Source organism: Microcaecilia unicolor, chromosome 13, assembly GCF_901765095.1.
Source record: "Microcaecilia unicolor chromosome 13, aMicUni1.1, whole genome shotgun sequence".
Classification (NCBI taxonomy): Eukaryota; Metazoa; Chordata; class Amphibia; order Gymnophiona; family Siphonopidae; genus Microcaecilia; species Microcaecilia unicolor.
The window spans coordinates 9,052,793-9,073,902 of record NC_044043.1 but is presented as its reverse complement, the minus strand read 5'-3'; the positions used below and the strand labels follow the sequence as shown (position 1 = coordinate 9,073,902).

General features: G+C 44.7%; 1 protein-coding gene across 1 annotated transcript in view; it reads right to left on the bottom strand.

The window, feature by feature from the left end:
- Positions 1 to 354: 354 nt before the first annotated feature.
- Positions 355 to 21,110, bottom strand: part of SRRM3 (serine/arginine repetitive matrix 3) — a 190,767-nt gene continuing 170,011 nt past the window's right edge. The window contains exons 11-13 of the mRNA XM_030186017.1: positions 13,356 to 13,577; positions 474 to 611; positions 355 to 364 (exon numbers count right to left, since the gene is read on the bottom strand). Coding sequence (XP_030041877.1) covers positions 355 to 364; positions 474 to 611; positions 13,356 to 13,577 — 370 coding nt within the window. The remainder of the gene's footprint in view (positions 365 to 473; positions 612 to 13,355; positions 13,578 to 21,110) is intronic.

Below are 21,110 nucleotides of genomic sequence, written 5' to 3'. Positions count from 1 at the left end.
TATCTTCGCTTGTTCGCTGCAGCTCCCTCTGCCCGGAACAGGTTACTTCCTGTTCCGGGGCAGAGGGAGCTGCAGCGAACGAGCGAAGTTAGCGAACTTTTCGGAGCCAACAGGCGCACGCCGCAGCACCCCCCCCAGCGGCGTGCACCCGGGGGGGTGTCATTTCGCCGGGGGGAGGTGTCATTTCGCCGGGGGGGGGGGGGGTGCATCGGCGATCCGCCCCGGGTGCCATCCAGGCTAGGAACGCCACTGATGACCTGGCACCGAATATGTGAGATTAATTCTGCCCACAGCTGTCAGGGTTTAAAAAAAACCCCACTGACTGCTACAGCTGAATATCTACCCGTTAGAGCATTAAGAATATCTTGGGAAACAATAAACAACAAAAGGAATCTGAAAAGAGCAGGAGTGGTAGAATGCTCTCATCGAGAACGAGAGGCCCAATGGGACCCAAGACCATAATCGGCCATTACCTTGTAATTCTTCTTGGCTCCATGAAGCTAGGAGAGTCCCGCCTCCTCTTCCGAATGGGTGAATAACTTCTTGAGCGACGCCTGGTTCGCGTAGCATCGGTTTCATTGTGACGTGTTCTCCCATCGCTGTCCTTCTCTCTGAATCAGAAACATAGATAAAGGAAGACGGGATATTTCCACTGATACAGGGCTTTCATCTTGGGGAAGCAACGGTGATGATGGGATGGTGTCATTCTCTAAAACCAGGGAAAGTTTGTTTATTGTTTATTTATGACTTGATGGATCGCTAAGTCCTGGGAAATCCCATATCTAAGCAATTTACAAAATTCACAAATTATATGTAAAAAAAAGAAAAGAACGCTATGAAAAGGTAGGATGGAACACAGGTACATAAGAGAACAGGCACGACCAAAATTATTGTTAAAACTACATGGGTAAAGGAAAGCGCGGGGTTAGCAGAGCATTGGAGCACCCAATGAACATGAAGACAATGACCAGAGATCCGCTTGGACACCCAGCAGATTCTGTGTCTAACAATGTCATTCCCTTGTGCCTAAGGTTTTCTTCCATGATAGTTCTGATCATTGGGCAATATAGGTACTATGCAGATACAAGACAATATAGTTATGGGGTAACGCGGAAAAGAGGAGAAGATCTAAAGCCATCAACTAGGAAATTAATTTAGAGTAAGGGCCCTGTTTACAAAGGATCCTTAGCGTTTTTAGCGCTCGCTAACCATGTAGATGCCCATAATATTCCCGTGGGTGTCTACATGGTTAGCACATGCTAAAACCGCTAGCGTGCCTTTATAAACAGGGCCCTTAGTGAGGCTACTATGGATTGTAAGGAGGACATTTTAGAAAGCATTTTCCACATGTAAAGCTTGTTTAATACCCAGAAAATGATCTTAGAAAATAATGCAGGTGTGTTGCACCTGTACAAGTCGGTTCACCATCAAGAGAATATGTACTTTTACATCTTCTGTATTTCCTGGGGACAAAGTCAAAGTTGAGGCACAGCAGGGATCAGATTTGTGATGTATGTACATACATAAGAAAATACGTGCATATACATAGACACAGACATTTACACCTGCCTAGGAGCTGCTGCAATTTTTTGTGAGATCATATATGCGCTATTGGGTGTTATAGTAGAACTCTTTTATAATATAAAAATCACAACAACATTCCACAATGTCTAAGGGGTAGAAATTACTGAATCATGCTCTGGAATATTCGGAGATACAAATTGCAATAAACTCCGTTGATCCCAGAGGTGTATAATCAATGGCGGACTGACAGTGATCTGGACCCCCGGGCAATATGGGTCATGGGTGCCCAGCCACTTATACAGAGCTGCCAAGGGGCCCAATTTTTGAGAAGAAGATTTTAGTACATGCCCCCAGCCCTGTCCCACTCTGTATTGGCCCCACCCACTCTACCTCATGGCTACTCCCCCTGACACACCTCAATCCCAGTAGTTCAACAGTTGAGAGTCACAAATGAGGCTTTCATGCCTGTGAAACTTTCCACCTCATCCTGAAGAAGAGCACAGCTCGAAACATGATTGTGTCTGTTCTGCCCCCATATTCATGGAGGCAGGATGCTTGTGTTTTTATGTGTTTTACTACTACTACTTATCATTTCTATAGAGCTACTAGACGTATGTAGCGCTGTACACTGGACATGAAGAGACAGTCCCTGCTCGACAGAGCTTACAATCTAATTAGGACAAACAGCACACATAAGGGATAAGGACAAAGAGTAGCAAGATTCCGGAATCCCAAAGAGTAGCAAGATTCCGGAATCCCAAAGAGTACGAAGATTCCGGAATTCTAAAGTCTACTACTACTTATCATTTCTAAAGTGCTACTAGACATACGCAGCGCTGTACATTTTAACATGAAGAGACAGTCCCTGCTCCACAGAGCTTACAATCTAATTAGGACAAATAGGACAAATAAGGGATAAAGGAATTACTAAGGTGGGAATGATAAAACATGGGTACTGAACAAGTGAGTAAGGGTTAAGAGTTAAAAGCAGCATTAAAAAGGAGAGCTCTTGAAGATGGCCAGAGATGGAGCTTGACATACTGGCTCAGGAAGTCTATTCCAGGCATATGTTGCAGCAAGATAAAAGTACATAAGTACATAAGTATTGCCATACTGGAAAAGACCAAAGGTCCATCAAGCCCAGCATCCTGTTTCCAACAGTGGCCAATCCAGGTCACATACCTGGCAAGATCCCAAAAAGTACAAAACATTCTATACTGCTTATCCCAGAAATAGTGTTTTTTTCCCCAAGTCCATTTAATAATGGTCTATGGACTTTTTCTTTAGGAAGCCGTCCAAACCTTTTTTAAACTCCGCTAAGCTAACTGCCTTTACCATATTCTCTGGCAACGAATTCCAGAGTTTAATTACACATTGAGTGAAGAAAAATTTTCTCTGATTCGTTTTAAATTTACTACTTTGTAACTTCATTGAATGCCCCCTAGTCCTAGTATTTTTGGAAAGTGTAAACAGACGCTTCACATCTACCCGTTCCACTCCACTCATTATTTTATAGACCTCTATCATATCTCCCCTCAGCCACCTTTTCCCCAAGCTGAACAGCCCTAGCTGCTTTAGCCTTTCCTCATAGGGAAGTCGTCCCATCGCCTTTATCATTTTCGTCGCTCTTCTCTGCACCTTTTCTAATTCCACTATATCTTTTTTGAGATACGGCGACCAGAATTGAACACAATATTTGAGGTGTGGTCGCATCATGGAGCGATACAAAGGCGTTATAACATCCTCATTTTTGTTTTCCATTCCTTTCCTAATAATACCTAACATTCTATTTGCTTTCTTAGCTGCAGCAGCACACTGAGCAGAAGGTTTCAACGTATCATCAACAACGACACCTAGATCCCTTTCTTGGTCTGTGACTCCTAGCGTGGAACCTTCCATGACCTAGCTATAATTCAGGTTCCTCTTTCCCACGTGCATCACTTTGCACTTGCTCACATTAAACGTCATCTGCCATTTAGATGCCCAGTCTTGTAAGGTCCTCTTGCAATTTTTCACAATCCTCCCGAGATTTAATGACTTTGAATAACTTTGTGTCATCAGCAAATTTAATTACCTCACTAGTTACTCCCATCTCTAGGTCATTTATAAATATGTTAAAAAGCAGCGGTCCCAGCACAGACCCCTGGGGAAGCCCACTAAGTAATCTTCTCCATTGAGAATACTGACCATTTAACCCTACTCTCTGTTTTCTTTTAACCAGTTTTTAATCCACAATAGGACACTACCTCCTATCCCATGACTCTCTAATTTCCTCTGGAGTCTTTCATGAGGTACTTTGTCAAACACCTTCTGAAAATCCAGATACACAATATTATTTAGGAAGTTTTAGATCTCAACATGTATTCCCCCTGTAAAACAGAGAATATGTATGTAGATTTTCATCCCGCCGAAACCATCCCTATCCACGCCTACATCGCACTCCCTTAAAATCTATCTGGTTGATAATCAGACTGTGGCAGTCAACTTTTTTTTTAATGGTGACCACTGCAGGCAGAATTAGCTCAAGATTTTCAACGATGAGCTGTATCTGGGCAATGGAATTGAATATCCACAGATAATTTGTTATGTCCTAGCTGCCAGAGCTTATTAAGGTCCTGGCCAATATTCAGCCAGGACCTGGATAAGACTCTTTTTTTTTTCCACTTAAATTTTTTTTTTTTATTATAACAATTTTGTAACAGTCAACGTTTTCAAAGAGCACATCCTGCTCACTCTTGCCCACGCAGGGGCTAACAGTTACTGAACTAATACACCATGCACAATCTTATCGTTTATTTCTTACATTTGTATCCCACATTTTCCCACCTGTTTGCAGGCTCAATGTGGGTTACATAGTACTGGAGAGGCGTTCGCCGACTCCGGTATGAACAAATAGAAAGTGATGTTGTGGAACAGACACATTTGGGAATCGTAGAGCGGAAGAGTTGTGTTATGTCCATTACGTACTTTGGTTTCGTTGTGTTACACAGTTCAGGCATTTAAGTTGGATCAGTAGGGTATGCCTTTTTAATTAGGTTGGTTTTTAATAATTTTCAGAAGTTTAAGTGGTCATAAGTTGTTTTCAAGGCTTTTGGTAATATGTTCCACAGTTGTGTACTTATGTAGGAAAAACTGGATGCGTAAGTTAATTTGTATTTTAGCCCTTTGCAGCTTGGGTAGTGGAGATTTAGATATGTTCATGCCAGTGGCGTAGCCAGAAGACAATTTTTGGGTGGGCCAGTGGGTTGGATGGGTGGGCACTACAACCCCAACCCCCCCCCCCCCACACACACACGCAGCGCACAGCACCTTTAAAGTTATCGACGCTGCCTCCACTCACCTTCTCCCACCGTGGCGCTGACTCGTCTCCTGCACTTCATGGTCTCCGTCTCCCACTGCCGCGGCAGCGCTCTATCGGCTCTGCCTGCCTGACAGCTGATAGACGCGGCGCGACGACGTCCTGCTCCGGGACCTTCCCTCTGCCGCATGCAATCCACCCTGCGTAAACAGGAAGTTGAATCAACGCGGCAGAGGGAAGGCCCCGGAGCAGGAGGACATCGCGTCGCGTCTGTCAGCTGTCAGGCAGGCAGCGCTGATAGCAAATTGAAAGTGCTGCCGTGAGGGTGGGAGACAGACACCGCGAAGTGCAGGAGAGGAGGCAGCGCTACGGCGGGGGTGGGAGAAGGTGAGGATGGGCCTGAGACGAAACTGGGTGGGCCTGGGCCCATCCAGGCCCACCCGTAGCTACGCCCCTGGTTCGTGCTAATTGAGATGAGTTTCTAGTTGGTAGGTCTATAAAATCTATCATGTATCCAGGGGCTTCACCAAAGATGATTTTATGAACCAGGGTGCAGATTTTGAAAGCAATACGTTCTTTGATTGGGAGCCAGTGTAGTTTTTCACGGAGGGGTTTTGCGCTTTCAAATCACGTTTTTCCAAATATAAGCCTGGCTGCCGTGTTTTGGGCTGTCTGAAGTTTCTTTAAGGTTTGTTCTTTGCATCCTGCTTCAGTTCCGTTGCAGTAGTCTACGTGGCTTAGTACCATTGATTGTATCAAGTTGCAAAATGTTTCCCTCGGGAAGAAAGGTTTCACGCGTTTGACTTTCCACGTTGAGTGGAACATTTTCTTAGTCGTGGATTTCACTTGGGTCTCTCTAGTGTAAGGTTACAGTCTATTGTAACGTCGAGGATTTTCAGGCTGTTGGAGATAGGGAGGATGTAATCCGGGGTGTATATATTTATGGGGTTGTCTGCGTTGTATTGGGATGAGAGGATGAGACAGTGTGTTTTTTTCTTTATTGAGTTTTAGTTGAAATGCGTTCGCCCATGAGTCCATGATGTTCAAGCTGATTTTGATTTCGTTGGTGATTTCTGTCAGATCATGTTTATAAGGAATGAATATTGTGACATCGCCTGCATAGATAAAAGGATTAAGGCCATCCATTTGAACTCCTCTGCATTATTTGTTTTAATAATAGTCTCAAAAACAACATCCGCACTCCAACTAGGCTGTGCGCCAATAATATGCACCCCCCCTGCCAACCCTCCAACCACTTTCAGCCCCTGCATAATTTGAGAGTACCCCTTGGTTCTTTGAGGCACGCTCTCTCACCCCCTCCCCCCTTGTCCCTCCCCCTCCAAGCCCATCTACATCCTCTAATTCTCCACCATCCTAAATGCGTAATAATCGCTGTTGCAGTTGAGCCCATCCACCCTTATGTCGCAGAAACCCCTCCCTGCAATAGGCCGTAAGACGCTCCATTTGTATTAACTGACCCAACTTGCACTTCCAATCACCCAATGTCAGGGGAGTCTACTTTCTTCCAATGCCGTGCTATAAGGCACTTAGCTGCTGCCAACCCCCATTGCATCCATTTGCTCTCCTCCCAAGTATCCCTCTCGTTATGTAAACCCAAGAGGCATACCACAGGACTGCACACCAAGGATGAGTCAATCAACATTACCAATGCTTTCATAACGGCCTGCCAGAAAGGAACCACTCTGGGACAGGTCCATCATACATGTAGAAAAGAACCCAGTTGTGATTTACACCTCTAGAACAAGTCTGATGCACCAGGGTATATCCGCTTCAACCTCTCAGGTGTGTAATACCATCTGGATAGGACTTTATATGCATTTTCCTGCACCAAAACTCATACCGAGGCTTTTTGAACCTCCCCACAAATAATTTCCCACTCCCGATCAGAAAAACGGCAATTTAAATCTGCCTCCCAGGCCCCCTGAAAACCAAATGGCCTGGGATCCCATCACCTAAGAAATTTATATATCACTGATATTGGTCCGGGCACCCTCCTCAACAAAAGCCACAGGTTTTCCAGACTTTCCGTCTCCTGAGGGTTCTCCCCCCTCCAATCTAATGTCCCCACAAAATGTTGAATCTGTATATAAGAAAAAAATATCCCCTCCAGGCAGGCCATACATGGAGCATAGCGTATCAAAACTCTTCCTCCTACCCCTCTGCAGCACAGCTCGGAAATTCAAAATACCCACTTGTTCCCACCGCACAAATATAGCATTTTCTCTCCCAGCCTCAAATTTAGGCTCCCACCGCAAACGCACCAGTCTGTCCCCATTTCCTCCGCACATCTCCCCACAATTCCACCAAATGCCTCACGTATGGATTTTGTATCCCAGCCAAGATCCCTCCCACACCTTCAGTAGTCCATAAGTAAGAACTCATTGGCCTATGCGGGCTATACGACTGCTCTAACTGACTAGCTGGCTTAGTTATCCCCCTCTCCCAGTGCATAATCATCCGAAGTTAGGTGGCAAAATAATACCACTCAATACTGGGCACCGCTCTACACCCTTCTCAGGAGCTCCCTACAATACTCGTCCCGCCAAACGGGGATGCCTACCCTCCCAAATAAACTGGGACAGAAAACCCTGCAATTGTTTAAGTGTCCATCTCGGAACCGCCACTGGTAGTGCCTGAAACAGAAATAACAATCTAGGCGGCACATTCATCTTTACTACTGCCATGCGCCCCCACTAAGAAAGCCATAACCCCTTCCATCAGGACAACGCCACCCTAATTTGGTCTACTATCAAACATATAAACGGCGAGTGACCGAACTCACTCGCAAATGCGCAGTAGAGACCCTTTCTGTCCCGCCCCGCATCAATACGTGATGACGGGGGCGGGACAGAGAGGGTCTCTACTGCGCAAGGGGAGGGACGAAACCGCCGTCGCTACCGCTTCCCCCCCCCCAAGGTCGCCGCCACCACTCTCCCCACCCGGGTGTCGCCGCCGCCACCCACCCTCCACCCGGGCCGGGCCCTCGCTCCGCTATAGAAACAGCGCGGGAACGCAGCACACAGCTCAGCTGAGCTGCCGTCAGCCTTCCTTCCCTGCCTGTGTCGGGACACAGGCAGAGAAGGACGGCAGCTCATCTGAGCTGTGTGCTGCATTCCCGCGCTTTTTCTATAGCGGAGCGAGGGCCCGGCCCGGGTGGAGGGGTGGCGGCGACTCCGGGGGGTGGGCCGTAGAGGTGACCTCGGAGGGGCAGCGGCGAGCTCGGCGGCGGGGGGGGGGGGGTCCTTGCAGCGGCAAGAAGGGGCCTTTCAAACCCCCCCCCCCGTCCTATACTAGCCCGTTTTTACGGGCTCAACGGCTAGTCTTCCCATAATTAAGACTATACACCCTTCCCCGGTCTTGTGGAATCTGAATCCCCAAATATCGAATGTGATGTTTGGCCCATTTGAAAGTAAACAATGCTCTTAATCTACTTTCCTCCCTATGGGTCATAGAAATCCCCAATAGCTCACTTTTATCCATGTTAACCCTTAGGCCAGCATATCGTTCAAATTCCCTAAGGATCTCCAACACCGTTGGCAGTGTCTGCTCAGGATCCACCACATAAAGTAGCACATCATCTGCAAACAGTGCAATACGATGTTCCATCCCCCCAACCCTAATCCCCCGAACATCTGGATGCTGACGTATCATTACTGCCAATGGCTCTATGTACAGTGCAAAGAGAAGGGGCGACAAGGGACAGCCCTTCCTAGTCCCTCTACCTATTGGGAAAAAAGATGTATATCCCCCATTAATATTCAGGCATGCCTTTGGGCTCCCAGCCAAGCACCAAAATTATCTCCAAGGCCCATACGATTCATCACTTCTCGCAAACCCCCCCAACTTACCCGGTGGTCAAAGGCCTTTTCTGCATCTATAGCCAACAGTGCTGTACTAGACCGGGTTCTTTGCGCCTCCCATATTAAATGTAGAATACACCTTATGTTATCCCCTACCTGCCTCTTTGAGATAAAACCCTGATTGATCCATATGAATCAATTTCGGCAACACCCTAGCCAACCTGTTAGCCAGGACCTTGGCCACTATCTTTGCATCCACATTCAAAAGTGAAATAGGCCTATAGGAACCACAATCAGTGGGATCTTTCCCAGGTTTAGGTAGGACCGTTACTCCAGCCTTGGACATGGATACGGGCAGCCCATTACCCTCCAAAACCCCATTACCCACTCGCTAAATCTCCAAGCTCATCTCCAAAGCACTTGTTAAACCTCACCGAGTATCCATCTAGTCTTGGCGCCTTACCATTAGGAAGCCGTTTTATCACTCCCTGCACCTCCCCTATTCTAATAGGTTCCCCAAGCTGAGTTCTTTCAACCTCATCCAAACATGAAAATGGAACTTGGTCCAAATAACGATCTATATCTGCAGCCAGAGTACCCCCAGTGGCTCTATATAAATCCTGGTAGTATTTCACAAAGCATTTTCCAATATCTGAATCAGCATAGTGCCAGCCTCCCCTGTCATCTTTCATCTTTTGGATAAAGGAACGTTACCCGTAAATAACGGGCCAACATTGCACTCGATTTGTTGGCAAACTCAAAATATTGCTGCTCTAGCTTGGTTCTCATATAATCAACGTCAGCCATCTGCAATTCTGCTATTTCCCCTCTCACTTGCTTAAGATCTTCCCAGATCTGTGGTGTAGGGTTTCACTTATGTCGCTTTTCTAAATACAATAACCTCATACGCAATGCTAGCAAGTGTTGCCCTTTTTACCTTTTCTTGCGCGACCCCACTTAATCAAAGCCCCTCTCACTACTACCTTCAACGCATCCCATAATATCCCATCAGTTACTTCTCCATTATCATTAAATCGTCGGAACTCTTGAATAGTAAGCTTAATATCATCCCGCACTTCCTCATCGCCTAGCAATGACTCATTAAGTCTCCAGACTCCTTGTCGCCTGCATTGGCCCAGCCCAATTAATTTAATCCACATTGGTGCATGATCAGAAATACATATTGTCTCTATCTCAGCTGCCTCCACCATAGGCCATCCATTGCGATGTTCCCACAACCCATCTATACCGGAATAAGTCTGCGCTGCATGTGAGTAAAAGGTGTAATTCCGCAGCACCCCATGTAGCAACCTCCAACAATCCACCACCTCCAACCTCTTCAAAAATTGTAACAATGCTTTCCGCCCAGGGCCACTCTGCTGCCCTCCTCCTGTCGAATGGTCTAGCCTTGCATCTGGGGCAATATTAAAATCCCCCTACCACAACCTGCCCTCCAACAAATCCCAAAATTTCTTCTTTTAATGTTTGAAAGAATTTCCTCTGCCCCACATTCGGAGCATAAATGTTAATCAATGTCAGCTCCTTGCCCTGCAACCACCCTCTAAGGGCCACACAATGCCCACTGGTATCTCAAAACACCTTTTTAATCACAAACCCACAAGTTTGTCTTATCAAAATGGCCACTCCCCCCATCCTTTTTGGTCCTATTCCCTGATGTACCACCACTTCCTGAAAAGGCCTACGACGCAGCATGTGAGTATCTCTCGGTCTTAAGTGTGTTTCTTGCAAAAACGTTATGTCCCACTTCAGCCTGCCCAACTCCTTAAATACTCTACTGTGCTTCCCCTGATTATTTAGCCCGTTTACATTCCATGTACCCACCAATAAGGTTTCTCCCCTCCCCATGTCCCCTCCCCTTCCCCACAAACGATCTCTGCCCTCTCCCCTGCTCCAAACCCACTCTCCTCTGCTCCAACATATCCCCAACCACTCCCCCATCCTCCCCTTCCCTCCCCCTCCCTTTAGCTGATCTCTCTATCAGTAGATCAGCCATCCCACAAGGAATCAACGCACTCTCCTGGGTATTTGACCTCTCAAAAGCTAATCCCTAACCCTCCCATCACCCTGCATTCTCCCACATTCACTGCATTCATTCAACCCATACACTTCTGCCAAGCAAACCCGCATAATTTTAATTTGCACACCCCAAATCCCTCCAGTTCAATCTCTCACCTCCCTCCTTACCATCTTCCAACATATTCCCATGATTCCCACACTCACCACTGTGCTTTGCATTAAGGTAGGTTTGGGGAGGGCCATGGGGCCCCTGGGAGATCAAGGACCCATGTGGCTGTCCTTGTCGCCCCTGCCTAAGACCGGCCCTGGAAGTAGTTCTGACCACTTCCAACCTCCCTCCCCCAATTCTGATCCCCCTCCCCGAAAATCAAGACCAACCCCCTCCCCTGCAGAATCCCCTCCCCCAGGATCATGGCAGGCTTACCTGACCAAATCTTGGTGGTCTAGTGGGGAAATGAGTAAGAGTGATGCCCATTCATTCCTGCCCAGTGCGGTTGCTAGAGGTCATAGCAACTATTTTAAGGAGACAGCCACACCAGAAAGGGGTAGTAGGCATCACTCCAGCATTCCCCCACTAGACAACCAGGAATCAGCTTTTCATGATCTTGGGAGGGGGTCTTGATGTTCGGGGGGGGAGGGGGGAGTGTTGGAGAATGGGAGAGAGGGGGGATCTTGATGTTCTTCTGGGGAGGAAGAGAGATCCTGAAGGGAGGTCTTGATATGTTTCCACTTATATTGACCTCTGTATGTTATGTGGATCTCCACATGTAAATAGTGGCTTTTGAAATATGCTATTTACATGTGTACACATGCTACCTCTCCACTCTCATCTCTCCCTACATTCCTCCCCAGGAACTCCATTCACTGGGTAAATCTCTCTTATCTGCACCCTTCTCCTCCACTGCTAACTCCAGACTCCGTTCCTTTTATCTTGCTGTACCATAAGCCTGGAATAGACTTCCTGAGCCGGTACGTCAAGCTCCATCTCTGGCCGTCTTCAAAACTAAGCTAAAAGCTCACCTTTTTGATGCTGCTTTTAACTCCTAACCCTTATTCAGTTGTTCAGAACCCTTATTTTATCATCCTCACTTTAATATTCCCTAATTAGATTGTAAACTCTGTCGAGCAGGGACTGTCTCTTCATGTTCAAGTGTACAGCGCTGCGTACGTCTAGTAGCGCTTTAGAAATGATAAGTAGTAGTAGTAGTAGTGGTAGTCATTGGGATTCCGGAATCTTGCTACTCTTTGGGATTCCGGAATCTTGCTACTCTTTGTCCTTATCCCTTATTTGTCCTGTTTGTCTGTCCTAATTAGATTGTAAGCTCTGTTGAGCAGGGACTGTCTCTTCATGTTCAAGTGTACAGCGCTGCGTATGTCTACTAGTGCTTTAGAAATGATAAGTCATTGGGATTCCGGAATCTTGCTACTCTTTGGGATTCCGGAATCTTGCTACTCTTTGTCCTTATCCCTTATTTGTCCTGTTTGTCTTTTCTAGTTAGATTGTAAGCTCTATCGAGCAGGGACTGTCTCTTCATGTTCAAGTGCACAGCGCTGCATACGTCTAGTAGCGCTTTAGAAATGATAAGTAGTAGTAGTAGTAGTCATTGGGATTCCGGAATCTTGCTACTCTTTGGGATTCCGGAATCTTGCTACTCTTTGTCCTTATTCCTTATTTGTCCTGTTTGTCTGTCCTAATTAGATTGTAAGCTCTGTCGAGCAGGGACTGTCTCTTCATGTTCAAGTGTACAGCGCTGCGTACGTCTACTAGCACTTTAGAAATGATAAGTCATTGGGATTCCGGAATCCCAAAGATTAGCAAGATTCCGGAATCTTGCTACTCTTTGGGATTCCGGAATCTTGCTACTCTTTGTCCTTATTCCTTATTTGTCCTGTTTGTCTGTCCTAATTAGATTGTAAGCTCTGTCGAGCAGGGACTGTCTCTTCATGTTCAAGTGTACAGTGCTGCGTATGTCTGGTAGCACTATAGAAATGATAAGTAGTAGTAAGTAGTCTTAGACAGTACAGACAACAAATTTTGCAGTTGCTGTGTGTATGGCGAAGACAAACTTACATCTAAGACCCCGACGAAGCCGTGTTTATCGGTGAAACGGGTCTCGTCAGTTTTTTACACAACAGACATTTTCTGTTGACGCCGTTTAATTCATCCATACTACGGGCGCTTTAAAAACTGATTTTGAATTGATTAATGTTCAAGTGATATGGAAGAAGTAAAAGTTGTATTTTCTTGCATTTTTCTATCTACAAGTGTGTGGAAGAGCATTCAATAAATCTGGACACTTTCTTTGTATTTGATTGGGAGAGTCTTTTGTCTACTGAGATTTGCGGTGGTCTCCTACTTTTCCTGTTTTTTTGTTGGTACAGATCTACCGTTCTCTTTAAGTACCATCTATGTACAAATGAGGGTCAATACTATCAGATATCAGGCCCAGATGCTTTCTTTAGGGCCACTACAGCACTTTGCTTCCCTCCTGGCTCTCCAGTCTTTGGGATCTCAGATAACCCTCCCCCCAACTCTCTGACGTCCACAGTCTGATCTCGCTTGTGGGTGCCAAAATCTTAAATTTGGCCCTGTTGGATACATATGGGTATTGTACTGCAGAGATATGTGTTTAGATCTACATTCTTGTCTGAGTACTGCCTGGACTCGACTTTACCTGTTTGAATTCTTCTTCTGTGACAGAGAACGTGTCCTGCTCCGTGCTGATCTTTTCTCGCGGGACCGTGATCTGGATGGGGAGTGGCTGCTGCTCCAAGAACTGCTTCTGTGGCCAGGACTTTGAGACAAACTCTTTTTTCTTTCAGAGTTGTGCCTGGAATGTTTGGCTGACGACTCCGAGCAGCTGTTCTGCCTTCCCCTACGATGCCTGTTCTTCACCCTACAAGGATGCACCACACAACTTTAATAAAGCAACTGAGGGTAACTTTTCAGTAGAATATAGTCAGTTTGCAGCCTGAACCTCTGAGTCTGTTGAGGCGTGCATATGTATTGTTCAGTTAACCAAGTTGTACCATATTGTATTTCCATTATTCATATCTTATTGTAAGCCACACTGAGCCCGCAAAGAGGTGGGAAAATGTGGGATACAAATGCAATAAATAAATTAATAAAATAAGGTGCTTATCTGGATCATTTCTCAGTCTGCACAAACCAACCTCATATTTATACCCCATATTTTCCCACTAGTTGTAGGCTCAATGTGGCTTACACAATACCGTAGTGCAGGCTACAGTTAGTAAAATACAATTAAACAATGTAATAATCGTTTATTGTATATTCATTTTACTATACCGTTTCAAATTGTGGTTACAAAACAAAAAACAGTTTACATGTTAAAATAGTATAATAAAACACACATAAAGAACTCCATCGAATAGATAGGAAAGCAAGACTAAAACAACCATTCTTAAAAGATGAAAACCAATTCTTACTGAACAGCCATTCATAAACAAGTACATAAATGACATATAATTGTTCTGCGTATTTAATACAACCTACCAACTAATGCCTTTTCTCGCAGATTATCTTCGAACGTATCCTGAAATAAGTATGTTTTCAATAATTTTCGAAACTGAATGTAGGACTCCTCCAGTCTAAGGTGTTTTGGAAGACAATTCCAAAGAGAAGGGGCTAGAAAAAAGAAAGCTGAATTTCTAGTAGACTCCCATCTGGCCTTCTGTGGCGATGGGATAATCAATCTGTTATCTGTGAGTGAACGAAGTGTTCGCCTAGGTGAATAAGGCAAAACAGGATTTGATAGATACGATGGAATTAGTAAATATAAAGCTTTATGAGTCAATGTAAGGATTTTAAATTTTATTCTGGCTTCCACTGGAAGCCAGTGAAGTTGGAACAAAAGTGGCGTAATTCCATCGTATTTTGAAGCCCTGCAGATGGCACGCGCTGCAGTATTCTGTATCATCTGTAAACGTTTTATGTTTGTCTTAGTTAACCCTGCATAGATGATATTACAATAATCCAGGCGTGTTATGATATATGCATGTGTTAGCATACGTGGAGGGGCATAATTGAACGAAAACGTCTATCTCCATGGGCGTTTATCTCCGAGAACGGGTCCGTGAAGGGGCGGACCGAACCATATTTTCGAAAAAAATAGACGTCCATGTTTTATTCGACAATTTGTGAGCTGGGCGTTTTTGTTTTTCAGTGATAATGGAAAATGAAAGCGCCCAGCTCAAAAACGAATAAATCCAAGGCATTTGTTCGTGGGAGGGGCCAGGATTCGTAGTGCACTGGTCCCCCTCACATGCCAGGACACCAACTGGGCACCCTAGGGGGCACTTTTACAAAAACAAAAAAAAAGGTAAAAGAGCTCCCAGGTGCATAGCACCCTTCCCTTGGGTGTTGAGCCCCCCAAATCCCCCTCAAAACCCACTGCCCACAAGTCTACACCATTACTATAGCCCTAAGGGGTGAAGGGGGGCACCTACATGTGGGTACAGTGGGTTTGGGGGGGGGGTTGGACGACTAATAAGCATTAAGCAGCACAATTGTAACAGGTAGGGGGGGATGGGGCTGGGTCCACCTGTCTGAAGTCCACTGCACCCCCTAATAACTGCTCCAGTGACCTGCATACTGCTGCCAGGGCGGTGGGTATGACATTTGAGGGTGAAAATAAAAAGTTATGAAACATCATTTTTTGTGGTGGGAGGGGGTTAGTGACCACTGGGGGAGTCAGGGGAGGTCATCCCCGATTCCCTCTGGGGGTAATCTGGTCATTTAGGGCACTTTTTGGGGCCTTATTCGTGAAAAAACAGGGTCCAAGAAAAGTGCCCTAAATTCTAGCTACAAACGCATACTTTTTTTCCATTATCGGCGAAAGGCGCCCATCTCTCCTCGGCCGATAACCACGCCCCAGTTCCACCTTCGCCACGCCTCCGACACGCCCCCGTCAACTTTGTACGCTTCCGCGATGGAGTGCAGTTGAAAACGTCCAAAATCGGCTTTCCATTATACCGATTTATTCGTTTTTGTGAGATAAACGTCTATCTCCCGATTTAGGTCGAAATCTAGGCGTTTTTCCCTTTCAATTATAAGGTGGATAGTGAAGCTTTATCAATTGAATTTCTAATTGAACGTAGTCTGCGAAGATGATAAAACAAATTTCTGACTGCCATAGATATGTGTTTATTAAAAGATAGTCACGCCAAGATATTTAAAAGATTGCACTGTTGGTATCGGTTTATCAAATAGAATAGGTATGACAGCAGGAACAGTATCACGTAATCCACGATGTAACGGTCTTGTCTGGATTCAAGACTAAGAGATGTCTTTTAAGCCAGCTAGCTACTTCTTTAACGCCATTCTGAATTAGTGTAAGGTCAGGATCTAACGGTTTTACATAATGAATCAAGATAAAATAATCAGGCATATGAATAAAAACTGATACCCAATGATTGAATAAGTAGAGCAAGAGGGCTGACGTATATGTTAAACAACAATGGTGATAGAACCGATCCTTGCGGAACCCCACAAGAAATGGGATACATTTTTGAGGAGGAACAGTTTTGTACTACTTTAAATGACTGATTAGCAAGAAAAGAGGCAAACCAGTCATAAATAGTACCTGTAATGCCGATTTCTTTTAGCTGATTTAATAATAGCTCATGATCTATGAGATCAAAAGCAGCTGATAGGTCCAGTGAAATAATTAAAGCAACGTAACCCTGCTCTAGCCTAGCATGTATCTCACTTAAAAAAGAGGTTATAACTGTTTCAGTACTGTGTCCTTTCCGAAACCCCGATTGTCCAGGGTGCAAATGTTTTTAGATTCTATATAGGATTGAAGTTGATTAAATACAACTGTTTCCAATAGTTTCGATAGAAATGGAAGATTGGAAACCGGACGATAATTTCCAGGAAGAGATGTGTCTAGGGAAGGTTTTTTTCAGAATAGGCTTTACCAATGCTTCTTTAAGTGGTATTGGAAGTCTTCCTTCTTTAAGGCTTGATTAGATATAGGTGAGCTTGTAATTTTACTGAAGTACTTTTCAACCAGTTAGATGGAATCGGATCTAATGCACTATATGTAGGTGAAATATGTGATAACAGTTTTTGAAATGATGTAAGTGATGGAATCTCAAATTGATGCCATGTTCCTGATAAAGATAAAAGTGAGTTTAGCGTAAATAAATAAGATAGTAATCGAATATGCAACGTATAAAACAACAGACATAATAAAAGATAATTAAAGATAATAGAGTCCATGAATTTTGCTGTAACAAAGAGGAAGTAAGTTAGGTTGAGTCTGGAAGGTAAGCCTTCTTGAACAGGGTGGTCTTCAGTAATTTCCTGAAATTTAGATGGTTCTGAATTGATGTTAAGATTTTGGGTAGTGCATTCCAAGGCTGTGTGCCTATGAAGGAGAAGCTGGATGCGTAGGTAGATTTGTATTTAAGGCCATTGCAATCAATATTCACAACCAAAGTATCTGCATAATTTGAATGTGTAGCTCAGGTCGTAATGAAGACAGAAATCCCATGTGTACCATATGTTCCCTCAAATGAAGGCGTAAAGTACTCACGTACATTTTAATAGACGAACAGCTCGATATTCAAAAAGGTGTCTTGAGTTTAGCAGCGGCCACTAAAGGGGCAATTCTGTAACTTGGCATTTTGCAGTTAGGCACGTTCGTGCTGCATGCTGAGCGCCAATTCTATAACATCTGCAACCTTATTGAATAGCACCCAATGCGCTTTCACACATACCCCCCGAATTGCTAAAAATCACGCACGCAAATTTGGGCACGCGCACAATTGAATAACATGCCAATTAGTGCCGATAATTGACATCTTAACAAGCAGTTATTGTCAGTAGCTGGATCCAATTAAAATGTGCGTATGTAACTTTTAAGCATGGGATCTGCGTGCAAGTTTTATGTGTGGGTCCCAAAAGGGGGCGTGGCCATGACAGGGTCATACGTAGATCGGGGTCTCCTTTAATTTACACATGTTTTTATAGAATGAGGAGGATCCATGTCAGTTCTCTAAATGTAAGCGCCATTTATAGACTAGCGCTAAGCCCTATTTTTTGGGCACTGATTTTTTTTGGGGGGCCATTTATAGAATTTAGTCCACAACTACTAATTTTGGCTCCTCTAATGTGCATGTGGTACAAAAGTGTAGGCACCAAGTTATAGAATTGTCCTTTATTTATTTATTACATTTGTATCCCACATTTTCCCACCTATTTGCAGGCTCAATGTGGCTTACATAATGCCAATAAGGTTCGATTTTTATTGTGACTTTCATCCCTACTTACTAGAAACCAGGCTCTCGACAACTGCTCAATTTCACAGATACCCCAAATGGCCACAAGATAGAACTCCGTGCCATCGTCATTCAACATGACTCCACAGAAGCTAATGAAAGACTATACCAATACACTGCAATATTAGGAAAGTGTGTGGTGATAAAAGGAGAAAGACTTAGACCACTTTAAATGTATGAACCCACTATCTGTGGATTTTCAGGAAAGGCAGAGTGTGAGTGGAGTTTTATTTTGCAGTATCACATGAGTGGATACTTCTTCTCTCTGGATTTAACACACCTACTTTCTATATCATTTTTGCTCATGAAATGACCAAATTACGTCTCAAATCCCTTAATGTTAAGGGAATCTCCCACCCCATCTAGAGCAAGAAAATTCTAGTATATCTCAAAAACTTTTGTTCAGACATTTGCTTCTATTTGGACTTAACTGAAGTCTCTAAACTTAATGGTGGCTGGTTTGATCAATGCTTTGTCTCTCCCGCCAAGGGAAGGAAAAACGGTGTCATAACTCCTTTCCATTCCAGCTTATTTCTGATACCTATGACTTGGAGGGCTGCTGGTCCCGATTGGAAGGATAAACAGAGGGAAAAACTGTTAATCTCATAAATGTTTATGCTTCAGATTTTGACAACCCTGCTTTTTTCCTTACTTTAAATTCATCTGAAAGTTCCACTTTAGCTTTGCACACAATTTTTAAATTTTCCTCTTGACCTGGTACTAGATAGATTATCTACCAGCAGATTGGGTAAATGGTTGGTTTGATCTTTGGCATCTTACGCATCCCGCCACCAGAGACTATTCCTTCTATTCTGACGCACTTCAAACATATTCAAGGTTGGACTACTTTTTTGGAACCAAAGACATTATTCCTTCGCTTACATTGGCCAAGCTACATTCAATTTCCATATCAGACCATCCAGCTTATAATCGAAAGTAATCGCCGGCTATTTCCCGACACAAATCGGGATATGGCCGGCGATTTCGCAAAAGCGGCGAAAAGCATATATTCGAAAGCTACATTTGTGATAGCTTCGCCGCTTTCCCTTCGCCTCGCCGGCGAAAGTTCAAAGGGGCGTGTTGGCGGCGAAGCGAAGGCGGGACATGGGCAGGCTTGGGCGTGGCTACCAGATGGCTGGCTTTCGCGGATAATGGAAAAATAAAACCCGGCGATAAGCAGTATTTCGCCGGGTTTACTTGGTCCTTTTATTTTCACGACCAAGCCTCAAAAAGGTGCCCCAACTGACCAGATGACCACCGGAGGGAATGGGGGATGACCTCCCCTTACTCCCCCAGTGGTCGCCAACCCCCTCCCACACTAAAATTATTAAAATACAAACCTTTTTTGCCAGCCTGTATGCCAGCCTCAAATGTCATACCCAGCACCCAGACAGCAGTATGCAGGTCCCTGGAACAGTTGTTGTTGGTTGCAGTGGACTGCAGAAAGGCAGAGCCAGGCCCACCCCCCCCCCCCCCTACCTGTTCCACTTGTGGTGGATAATGTTGAGCCCTCCCAAACCCCCCAAAACCCACTGTACCCACATGTAGGTGCCCCCCTTCAGCCCTTAGGGCTAGAGTAATGGTGCACACTTGTGGGCAGTGGGTTTTGGGGGGGGATTTGGGGGACTCAGCACACAAGGGAAGGGTGCTATGCACCTGGAAGCTAATTTAGTTGTTTATAAAAGATGTTTGAAGTGCCCCCTAGGGTGCCCGGTTGGTGTCCTGGCATGTGAGGGGGACCATTGCACTACAAATGCTGGCTCCTCCCACGGCCAAATGCCTTGGATTTCGCCGGGTTTGAGATCGCCGGCAGTTTTTTCCATTATTGCGGAAAAACAAAAGTGGCGATCTCAAACCCGGCGAAATCCAAGGCATTTTGCCAGCCCACACCGTATTATCGAAAAAAAAGATGGCCGGCCATCTTTTTTGAAAATACGGTTCCGGCCAGCTGTTGCGCCGCCGCCAAAATAGATCGCCGGCGACCTATTTCGCCGGCGACGTTCGATTATTCCCCTCCACATCTCAACTGGTACTTCTTTTTTGCCCAGGACCTTTTTTTCTGTTCCATTGTCGCTGAAAAATGTCCAGATATTAAGCCTGCCCAAGTCCCACCTAAAACACACCTCCAACACGTCCCCTTGCAATTTAGACAAACTGCAGAGTAAAATGTCCCAATTCTGAGCTTCGAAAACTGCGACTTAGATGTTTCTGTGAGAAAAACATCCATCTGCTGCTATGTGCCGCTTTTGAGATGTGTTTCTCTTTTGAAAATGAGCGTCATAAGGAGTAATTCTCAAAAGGTCACATAAAGTTAACCTAAAGGACTAAATTCTATATATTGCACCGAGATTTCCATGCGGAAGTCAAAGTGTATTCTATAGAGTACACAATATAGAATAAGCCTAAATTTCCTCACAGTTTATCGAATACACTGAGCGCTGGTCCACGTGACTAAATTTAGTTGTGGTCAATTAAGCCAAGTAAAGCCTGGTGTAAATCCCAACGCCTAAATTAGGCATGGAGCGGGTGTACGATATAACAATCCACACAGATTTTAGAACCGCCCGTGACCCACCCATTCTACGCCCATAACCACGCCCACTTTTCAACTATGTGCACCGTGTTACAGAATATGCTTAGCAAGTACAAAGACTAGGGACGCTCGAGGAAGTTACATGGAAATACTTTTAAAACAAAAAGGAGGAAATATTTTTTCACTCAGCGAATAGTTAAGCTCTTGAACTCTTTGCCGGAGAAGGTGGTAACAGCGGTTAGCGTATCTGGGTTTAAAAAAGGTTTGGACAAATTCCTGGAGGAAAAGTTCATAGTCTGCTATTGAGATAGACATGGGAAGCAACTGCTTGCCCTGGGATTTGTTGCCACGATTTGGGTTTCTGCCAAGTACTTGTGACCTCACTTGGCCACTGTTTGGAAAACAGGATACTGGGCTAGATGGACCACTGGTCTGACCCAGTATGGCTATTCTTATGTTCTAAGTAGTGCGCACAAATACTAATTAGTGCTGATAATTGGTTGTTAACATCTACTACTACTACTACTACTTAACATTTCTAAAGCGCTACTAGGGTTACGCAGCGCTGTACAATTTAACATGGAAGGAC